Source organism: Setaria italica, chromosome V (assembly GCF_000263155.2).
Source record: "Setaria italica strain Yugu1 chromosome V, Setaria_italica_v2.0, whole genome shotgun sequence".
In the NCBI taxonomy this organism is placed as follows: Eukaryota; Viridiplantae; Streptophyta; class Magnoliopsida; order Poales; family Poaceae; genus Setaria; species Setaria italica.
In genome coordinates this window covers 12344840-12355543 of record NC_028454.1, presented here as the reverse complement: position 1 = coordinate 12355543, position 10704 = coordinate 12344840, and the positions used below count along the sequence as shown (strand labels likewise).

General features: G+C 46.7%; 1 protein-coding gene across 1 annotated transcript; it reads right to left on the bottom strand.

Annotated features, from left to right (window-relative positions):
* Nucleotides 1–3937: 3937 nt before the first annotated feature.
* Nucleotides 3938–9886, bottom strand: LOC101772852 (coatomer subunit alpha-3-like). Its single transcript, XM_022827183.1, is given in 5 exon segments — nt 3938–4303; nt 5204–8171; nt 8334–8345; nt 8348–8827; nt 9465–9886. Coding segments are annotated over 4 exon segments (3648 nt in total). The 5' UTR covers nt 9673–9886; the 3' UTR covers nt 3938–4303; nt 5204–5223.
* Nucleotides 9887–10704: the final 818 nt, after the last annotated feature.

Here is a 10704-nt window from a genome sequence, read left to right as displayed (position 1 = left end):
CAATCCACCAATCAGGTGTATGACAAATTGAAAGAAATGTAGGTAACAAATTACCATACCCCAATGTTCCTCCATCAGCCTCAATCATGTTGGCAGATTTCTTCTTGGGCTTCCACTTGCTCTCTGGGCAATCCCTAGCATAATGCTCGGGGTTGCCACAAGTGCAGCAGTTTCCTTTTTCCACATTATTCTTCTTTTTCTTAAAAGGAGTAGTATTCTTTTGTTTGAGCTCTTACTTGAAATTTTTCTTGTGGGAATTTTGAGTTTTTTTTGCACCACATGGGCACTAGAATTTCCCTCAACAATTTTCTTGTCACGGACATCTTTAGCTCTTACCTTCTCTTCAACATCTAGAGACCCAATGATGTCAGCAATGCCAAACTCTTGTCTCTTATGCTTCAGAGAAGTAGCAAAATCTATCCAAGTCTGTGGTAGCTTGGCAATGATGCAACCCGCCACAAACTTCTCCGGCAGCACACAACCAAAATTCTCAAGTTCTTTAACCAGTGTTTGTATATCATGAGTTTGTTCTACCACAGATCGGCCCTCAACCATTCTGTAGTCATGAAATTTCTCCATGACATACAACTCGCTATCGGCATCAAAAACTCCATATTTGGCCTCTAGTACATCCCACATTTCTTTACCAATGACCATCATCACATATGTATCTACTATGGAGTCTCCTAGCACGCTGATCATTGCCCCTTTGAACGTAGTGTCCGCATCATTGAACCATTGCTCATCCTCAGCAGTATGCGGTCCAAGCGGTCTAAGTTCAACAATGAAATAGCAGTGCATAGTAGTCAACCATAGAATACATCTTTGACGCCACCTCTTGTAACAAGCACCCTCAAAAACATTTGGTTTCAGCATATTCGCAAAGCTAGTTACCAAAAATTGCCTATCAGGTTTTTGGATTGTTAAGAAACTACACAATTTTAGTACTAATTTAATCCAGAAAAATACTACCAAGATTGTGACATCAAATATGCGCAAGTGTTTGGGTGATCTAAGCTTCAGGAACATGTAGACAGTAGTAATCAGTGCTGAAATTAGAAGATGAAGTGTAACAGTAGCATACCCAACGCCATTCGTAGCTTCTATTGATGTAGTTGTTCCTCTCGATGCAACAGATCTCGTCCAATGAGCAGTCGTGTCTCTTCTGGACACTCCCCAAAAACCTGATGGCCGCCCTTTACCCGAAGCAGATGAACTCGTAGATGGTTCGATTTCGGAGGCCTACTCTCCCTACTCATGTGCTTGTAAGAACAGGGACGGCGAAACTTCAATTTTTCGGAGGCCTGCTCTCCCTACTCCTGTGCTTGCAGGAACAGGGACGGGGAAACTTGATGTGGCAGCGAACTTGAACTCTTTATGTTCTGAATGTTGAAGGAGTTCTCCTCTTATTCTCACATGCACTCTTATTCTCAGAAGTTGAATGGAGGAGTCAAGTCAGGTGTTCTGAATGTTGAAGGAGTTCTCCTCTTATTCTCACAGGCACTCTTATTCTCATAGGCACTCTTATTCTCATAGGCACTCTTAAACTCCTTTCCATTAGAAGTCACTAGAATTAATTGCCTGGAGTGGCAAAACTCCGCTCCTCACGCAGGCACGCCTCGGCTCAGCGGTGGCAGTGGCGCGCGCGTGGCACGCCTTCACCCTTTTCTCAACTTTTCAATATAAGCAAAATATATTTCATGTATATAAGTCGAGTCAACGTTCAATCAAATTCCATATGGTACTAAACTAGATACTACACACAATATTTAAGAATTATTTGATTTAATTAGATAAAATATTAGGCTTGACCCACATTAAATCCAACATGTCTGACCACAATTTTTTTTCACCGTCTGGAAAGGGAACAGCGACACGTAGATAGGTTAAAACTGCCAGGTAGGCGAGGCGATGCGGAATGTCGCTGCCATGATTGGTCCAGTAGAAGAAGCTAGCGAACAAACAGACGGCAAGGGCCCTGACGCCGATGGGCAACCAACGGGAGAGAGAACCTGGCCCTGGCGGGTGAGGCCGAGGTGATTACCTCCCATGCTAAGCAAAGCGTGGTCGCCTTTTTGGTGACCCGGCGCCCCGGGCGCGCCGTCTCACGCGAGAGGGGGCGAGGCAGCCGCGCGCCGTCGTGGCAGGCACCCCGCTTTTGCTTTCCTCGCGTGTCTTCCGTCGCCTGCCGTCTGATCGTATCGTACCGTACGCCGTCGCAGGCTCAGCCACCGCCGTGTGGGGCTCCTCGCCGTACGGTACCGTGCGATGCGCCGCCGGCTCGCCGGCCGGCCGTGGCTCGAGAGCACGAGCCGCACAGGCGAGCTGGCGCGCACGCGGGGGCTTTACGACGCTGTCGTGTGGTTTGCTTTCCTTCCTCTTCCTTCCTGGCCTTTGGGCTTTTGTTCAGTTGGTTGTTGTTGAACGGCCGACGGCGCACGACCCCCTCGCCCAAACTTAGCCCATGAGTCCACGACGGCGACTTGGAAATATTCCCAACCCAGTTCCACAGCCTCCTTCCCCATCACACCAGCAGCAGCACCGGCCTGGGAGCATGCGGCTGCAGGGAACTTTGACACAGCAATGAGGTTGCTTAGCCGACATCTTACACACCTTTCCTGTTATTGTGGTGGACTCACGGAGAGAAGTTGATGAAGCGAATGAGTTGATCGCAAACTGCAAGCTCCAGAGAGTTCACATGAGCCTTGTGCTTGCAAGCACCATGGCTCTTTGCTTCAAGCAGAAAAACTATGCTACTGCAGCACACTTTGCACGGATGCTTCTTGAGAACATCCCTCAGGAGGCTCAAGCAAAGAAGCCTCGACAGGTTCGGCAAGCTTTGCTAGGATAAAGATGATTTTTGCCAACTGAAATATGACTTTAGAAATCCATTTTTGTTTTTTGTGGTGCTACATATGTTCCTATCTACCAAGGCCGAAAGGATGTTTCCTGCCCGTACTGCAGATCCCGGTTTGTTCCTTCCATCGAAGGGCAGCTTTGTACCATATGTGAGCTTGCCACGGTTGGGGCAGATGCTTCAGGCCTCCTATCCCTTTTTTTTAATGCGAAAAAGGCATGTATTTGATTAGCATGGAAAAGTGATTAGAACCCTGGTTGGACAACAAAGACAAGATAAGCACCGATTTCGATTTCGACGGATCTACCGAAGCAAGACAAAAAGGTATGTTTTCCTTTAAGCGACCATCGTGGTCACCTGATACTGTGCTTTGGTTTGCTTGTTTCATCCTGCGTGGCTGCAATTGAGATAGCACGCGCAGTACATGAGTACTTGGGTTTTTCAATTGCATACACTTGAAATGTGAGCAGCATTGCGTGATCTATGTTGGTATTTTACGTTAATCTGCAATCACGTGGCATTCGTCTCCCTTGTATTTTCAATGTGACGCATGCTCTGTTTCGAAAGTTTCCCAAGATCCAGTAAATATGTCGTGTAATTGTGCTTCGAGGTAACATGATTCTGATTTCAAGATCGCATCATATGATCCATCTATATGCACATCGGTCTGCAAGTATGTTTGTGTTTCCATTCCAGTACCATACTACTATCATATGCCTACCATGAATCTGTTTGAGTTTGCATGAGGTTGCAAAATGCAGTTTGACTTGTTAGCTGTAACTAGCCACGCATGCTGAGACAGCAGCAAAATGCAATGGTGATCAGGCGCCTATGCCAATTAAGATAATTTTCTGCTTCTGATGCTATGCTCTGAGATAACAAAGGTTGGACACATTTTTCAGGGACTATTGAAGCCTGCCCCTGTATGTACAGTTGATTCCACACACGATGCATTGAATACAGGAGCATTGAGCATCGAGCCCGGCTAAAGAAGTGCAGTGCGTTGCAGCATTCCACCCTCCAAGCATCCATGCCAGTATGCCACGATGCTCTGAGATAGCTGAAACACAAATCACACACTGGCTAGCTAACAGGAAGCTGAGTATACATACTATTAGTCCAAGTCATTGGGAATGAATATGCCCTGCAACTGCAAGTCTGCACTTGCAAGCCAGAGCGGCCCAAGACCTACCGAAATACTGTTACAACGTACACGTGTAGCAAGAAAACCAAATAAGCAGTTACCAAAGAGGAAGAAATTATCCCATCCAACATAGCACATCATCATATAATTTGGAGGAATTCTCAACTAAATACAAAAATTTGTTCCTTTAGCGACTTGTTGACCCAGTCCTTTGATCTTGGCATATTGCATCACCATCACCATACAAAAAACACAATCACAGCTGGCTTGGTAATATCAGGCTTGCGGTAGCTGCCACCAACCTGTTGGAACAAGAAGCAAACCCATTACTTTCACAGAAACAAATTCAAAGATCTATCTTATGAGACAACTGCAATTATCAAATGCTAAACTAGCTAACCATTGGACTTTGTTAATTAACTGGATTATCGAATGCATGGACAAGAACCAAAATCTCCAAAAGTTATCCTATTATTATCCCGTTACAGACCAGCAAGAATTATGAACCAAAGGTGCAAGAACCGTACAAGATTAAAGCAAAAGGAACACAAAAGGTAAACTTGAGTAATGTTCTGAATGAGTACGCATTTCCGTTTCACATTGTCTACAGCATGTACAAAATGTCCACAGCATCTAGACTCTAATTGGTTAAAAAAATTACTACCAGCACAAAATGTCCACAGCATGTACAAACATCCATTCACATTGTCTATGCACCAAAGAGACTCCAATTGATTAAAAGAATCACTACCAGCACAAAATGTTCATAGCATGTACACATATCCATTTCACATTGTGTATGCACCACGGAGACTCCAATTGAATAAAAAAATACTACCAGCACAAAATGTTCAGAGCATGCTTAGTTTCAATAATGCACAGACTCCACATGACTAAAGCAATTCCTACCAGACAAAATGTTCAGAGCATGCTTAATTTCTAAGGATTAAATCTAAATGGCATGAATTTTCATGCAAACAGGGTGTACTTAATCTAGAGTAAGCAATGCATTGGATTAATTAGAAACTCTTAAGTGACAGGCACAGCAAATGCCATTCATAGAATACTTCTCATACAAGCATAACTAGATTTTTTTTTAAGGTGTTGTCTTGCCCGCCCACATGGCATCCAAAACCTTATCACCAGACTAAAACAGATCACACAAAAAGCAAACATGCCCAGATGATTGAATACAACCATACCTGTCAAGACTGAAGGCCACTTATCTCGATTGTGTAGGAGAGCAGAGGAGGCCTGAAGCATCCGCACCAACCACTGAGAGCTCGCATATGCTACACAGCTCACCTTCCACCGAGGGCATGAACCGAGATCCACAGTACGGACAAGAAACATCCTTCTGTCCACGGTATATTGGAACAAAGGTTGCCCCACACACCACAAATGGATTTCTAAAGTCATAGTTCAGCTGGCGCCCATCTTTCCTATCCCCACAGGCCTGCACAACCTGCCGAGCCTTCTTTGCCTGGGCCTCATTAGGGTTGTTCTCCAGAAGCATCCGCGCAAAATTCGCTGCAGTAGCATAGTTCCCACCCTTGAAGCAAAGCCCCATAGCGCTAGTCAGGACAAGCCGCGTGTGGACCTTCTGCAGGTTGCAATTAGTGAAGTAGGCAGCCAGCTCCTGCTGCCTGATGGGGTCTTCTTTCAGCTCCTTCCTTTTAACTTCCATCTTAAGACCAAGGACATACTCCCTCGCTATCTGAATCAATTCCTTCACCTCATCCACTTCTCTCCGCGAGTCCACCACAAGGAGCGGGATCGTGTGCAGGATGCTCAGGAACTGCCTCAGTGCCTCCGGGAATTTACCCTCGGTTGTGGCTTTATATGCAGCCTTAAGCTTGTCATCCATTTGTGAGAAGGTAAACACAAGTGCAGGTGGGCCCCTCACATTAGGACTAGCAGATTCACTCCATCCTTTCTCAACAGCAACAGGTATAACCGGAGCACTTGCAAATGCACGCAGGAAAGGTATGGCTGCCCATGAGTGCATCGAGGAAACAATGGCTTCAGAGGAGCAAAATTTTTTATTCCCAAGCTGGCGGCTAAGCAGCCGCATCGCAGTGTCAAAGTTGCCAGCTGCAGCATGCTCCCCAGCAAGGGAAGACTTCTGCGTCCAAATTTGGCTGACAGGCATACCTGGCGTTGGAGCCACAAACAAAGTGGAGCGGGCCACACCAACAGCCTTTGGTGTTTCTGCCTCTGGTGGCAATTCCAGATCTTCAAGGTCCCAGCCACCTTCCTCTTCGTTCACCTCCTCTTCCTCATTGTGGTCAACGACATCTCCATTCTCCACCACATTGTTCACATCAACAATCTCAAGATCTTCATCACCCCAATCACCACCAGCATCATCATAGTCTTCCTCCTGATCTGCCCTCCCAGTAGCATCTAGACCAGCATCAAATATACCACGCATCACCCTCAACAAAGGCCAGTCACCACAAGACATAAGAGGAGCAGGCGGAATCAACAGTGAGCTAGTTTTCCCATCTGATACAGAAGGGACATTCTCCCCCAACTCAGCAGAAAGCCTATCAGCGATTTCCGTGAGCCCATGAGTGACAGCTGTTACATACGCAAGAGCTAGCTGCCCTGCATTCTCCAAGATTTCAACTCGCTTCCGTACATCCCCGAGATAAAGTGCGTTGTGGAACTGGCCCATGAAATTGTTATTCTGCCCAGCTATCTTACACATAAAGCCCACCTTGTCCAAATAACCTGTTATGAGATACAGAAAAGCAAGCCTGTCAAAATTCTTAGTCCGCTGGTATGCATACTCAACTATACCAACATTTCCCTGCCTCAGAGCCTCAATTCCCAACCTGTACCAGTGATCCTTGTCATCAAGCTCCTTTGCTGAAGCAACAGCAATCTGGATATTTCCACTTTCAAGAGCCAGGTTAAATCTTGTCTTCTCATCTTTTACAAAGTGGAGGGCGACTTCTGGAAACCCTTTCTGTTGCAAATAAGAAATCACAGCTTGCCCACATAGCTGCGAGTTCTTAATCATGCTCATGACATGGTCATAGCGTTTCCGGAAAAGGGCAAGCTTGAAAATGTATTCAGAAGCATCAACCGTTATCAACTTGTTCTTTCCATCACGGTCTATACAGAAGATGTTATTCCCAATAACTTTGGTTATGTAAATTGGGACATCAAGTGTTCTGATGATGCCACTATCACCATTAGGAAGACAATACTTGATATGGTTCAGAGTGGTGTATATGAATACACCATTTTCATCCCAGGCACCACTCTTCACACGTATGGTTTCATGAAGCGTGCAGCGGTGGACAAGCTTCTTGTTTGCAATGATAATGGCATGCTTGCTCAGCAGTGCAACACACTCCATATCACTGGACCAAACTACATACTTAACAGAAGGTGCCTGGAGTTCGCCGAGAACAAGCCTCTGCTGCAGATCAAAGATTACCACCCTGTCTTCAGCTTTGCACAATATGTTGCCAGTCCCAGCGTAATAAATTCCATCTGTTGCAATAGGAAGAGAGGTTTTCTTCACAATCTCATTCTTAAGGTTCTTAACCAAAACATTGTTGCTGCTCTTCTCCAGCACTGCAAACCGATTGCGGGCTATGAAAACTGCAGAACTACCAGCTCCCTTCCTTGCCTCCTGCAAATAATCAGACCTCCCGGCAGAGTCCTTGGGCACAATGTACAGCTCATACGAGCCCCCATCCACATCAGAACATATCAAGATTGCGTTCTCAGTTGGACTATATGACAATGTTCTTGGTGACTGATTCAAGCTGACTGTTCCGGGCCTTCTGATTGGAGCTACCTGAACCTCCTTCTGTGTGGAGTATTCGTAATACCGGAGGAACCGGTCCTTAACATAGAACACTGTATCACCACTCACACTGAAAGCCGGGCGTTCCCTCTCCAACTTAAAAACAATCATGCCACTGTCATGACCAGCAGCAAGAAGATTCATTTCAGGGTGCGCAGCAAGAATCCAGAAGCGGTCATGCTCCCGCCTGAATGTCTGGATGCCGGTTCTCTTAGTGGCATCCCAAATGCGGATGCTTTTATCTTCTGAGTTGGACACAATGATGTCCTGCTTCGCGTGGAACATGACACATGACACATTGTTCATGTGGCCCCTGAGAGTATCAACCTCCCATGCCTTTGTGTCTGTCCAAAAACAGCCAATGTTAGGGAACAGAAAGACAACGGATGTGCATCTCTATCTTTAAGGATAACTAAAATATGAATGCTAACTTGTTTCCTCACTATATAGAAGTCTCAGTGGTATATAAAAAAAATCATAAATATCAGAAGAGATTGCAGCATTACCATTCATTCTCACAGTTTGATTTGGCGGTCATCAGCCCCAGAAACAATAAGAGGTAATGTGGGATGAAATGAGGCCCAGTTAACCCCGCGGTCATGGCCTTCCAACACATACTTGACAACAGCATCGATGCCTCCGAACAGATCGGTGTTCATTTGGGTGAGGCGCATAATGTCATCTGCTGGTGAGACTGCTTTCTTCCTGAGTGCCCCAATATCCCATACCCGCACAGTCTGGTCCAAAGACGCTGACACCACAAGGTCCTCCTTGGGATGGAAGGAGGCACACATGACATAATGATTATGACCCGTGAGCACGGCGACACAGGTGCGCGACTGCCAGTTCCAGATCCGGATTGTCTGGTCGTCACTAGCACTGACAATCCAAGGATACTCGGCATGGAACTGCACGGTGCGAATGTAGTCGAGGTGGCCGTGGAGCGTGAAGAGGCAGCGGTGAGTCTTGTAGTTCCACACCTTTATTTTGTAATCATCACCTATTGTAATGCATTGCAAGATCAGAAGCATTCATTAAGAAGGAAAGGCACAAATAAACAAGCATGTGAAGTGATTTGACAGGCATGAATGCTGGTGGTGTAGTTGTTAACAAGAGCAAGTGATATGCTGGTGGGATGAATTTCAGTGTTATTCTGATCTAAACTGGTATTCAACTCTTTAACCAACATATTCAACAAAAGTGCTCCTAAGAATTGTTTCCGTAGGGCCTAAATTTTTCAGCACAGGACCTCTCAAATCATCTAAAAAGGGATTATAGAATCCCCTGAGACTACAGTCACAGGAAAACCAAGCACTACGGAATTTTTTTATCAAACAGATCAACTTAAGCACAGATGACAAAAAACAAGTACCAGATCCGACCAACCCATAGTACCAGACTATCTATTCTCCTAACGATCGCAATTCTCACCGAGCGAGATCCAATTGAGCAAAGCAAGTGCAAGCCTAGTCCAAGTGCCCACGATCACACAATCGTCGGATCGCACAAACAAGTACGTCCCCACTCAGAGAGGGCAATGGGCTTAAACATGCGCAGCGCCGCAACAACACATCCGCCCCATCATGACGAATCACACACCAGACCGGGCGAGACGAGGAGAGATCCAGCGGGTTTACCTCCGGAGACGAAGAGCGGCTGCGTGGCGTGGAAGTGGACGCCCCTGACGGGCCCGTCGTGCTCGTCGAAGCGGTCGAGCAGGGTGCCCATCCGGTAGTCCCACATCTGGATGACGCCGCTGTGGAGGCTCGCCAGGATCCATGGCCGCCGCGGGTGGAAGGCCAAGCCCTTGACCCGGTTGCTCTTGGTCTCGAACTTGGTGAGCATCTTCCTAGCTCCCCCGGAGACGATCAGTCAGCAGGGGAGTCGGAAGAGAGGAGGATCTAATCTCGGCGGTGGCGGCCTGGCGGAGGAGGAGGTGTTGGATCTGGAGCGGGGAGAGGGAGGAGGAAGAGAATGCAGGTGGACGAGGGAGGAAGCGGAAGGTGTTGATCTCCTCGGCCAAGGGGATCTGACGGGCAAAGCCTTGCTTGGCCGTGAAGGCGTGACGATTACGATCTGACCCGTTTGGACTTTGGAGAGGGTACGCCCGGCCGGGTTGTCAGCGACGCACGCTTTGCCGTAATTTCCCGGATTAAGCTCGTTTTGGTCCAGGGCAAAATGCGATTAAAAACCTCCGTAAAACGAAGCCACAAATCCACAATTGACTTTTGCCGCGTGTACATTATTATTACGTGACACGACAAACTAAACGTGGGTGCAAAGTGATAGAAGCTCCATAGCCAAAGCCACATTCTATTTTTTTTTAACGAATGGGCACGAGACTGTGCCTATTTCATTGATAAAGTAGAGAATTACAGTTGGCTAGCCTATTAGAGTACACACTTTACATGATTACTCTCTAGATGAAAAAACCGCTAAGTCCTTTGCCCCTGCTATTATCCATGCTCCCACTTCCTCCTCAATTTTTGCCATTAGTGTGATTGCTACCATCTCTTGTCGATTGAATACTTGCCTATTCCGTTCCTTCCAAATTTTCCATATGATTAGTAGCGTCATGGAGCATGCGCCCTTCCTAGGGGTTTCTATTTTTTTAGCCATGTTTATCCACCAATCCAGCACATTGTCGGTTTGTCACCATTCTGAGGGGTGTATGCTCAGCTGTGTCGTCCACGCCGCCACTAGACTCCATATTCTCCTGGTGAATCTGCACTCGACCAATAGGTGATGGGCCGTCTCCATTTGTCTTCGACATAAGGGGCATGCGGGGGAGTGAGGCCATCCTCTTCGCGCAAGTCGATCAGCTGACCATACTCGGTTTTGTAAGATCAGCCACGCGAAGAACTTGCACTTCGGTGG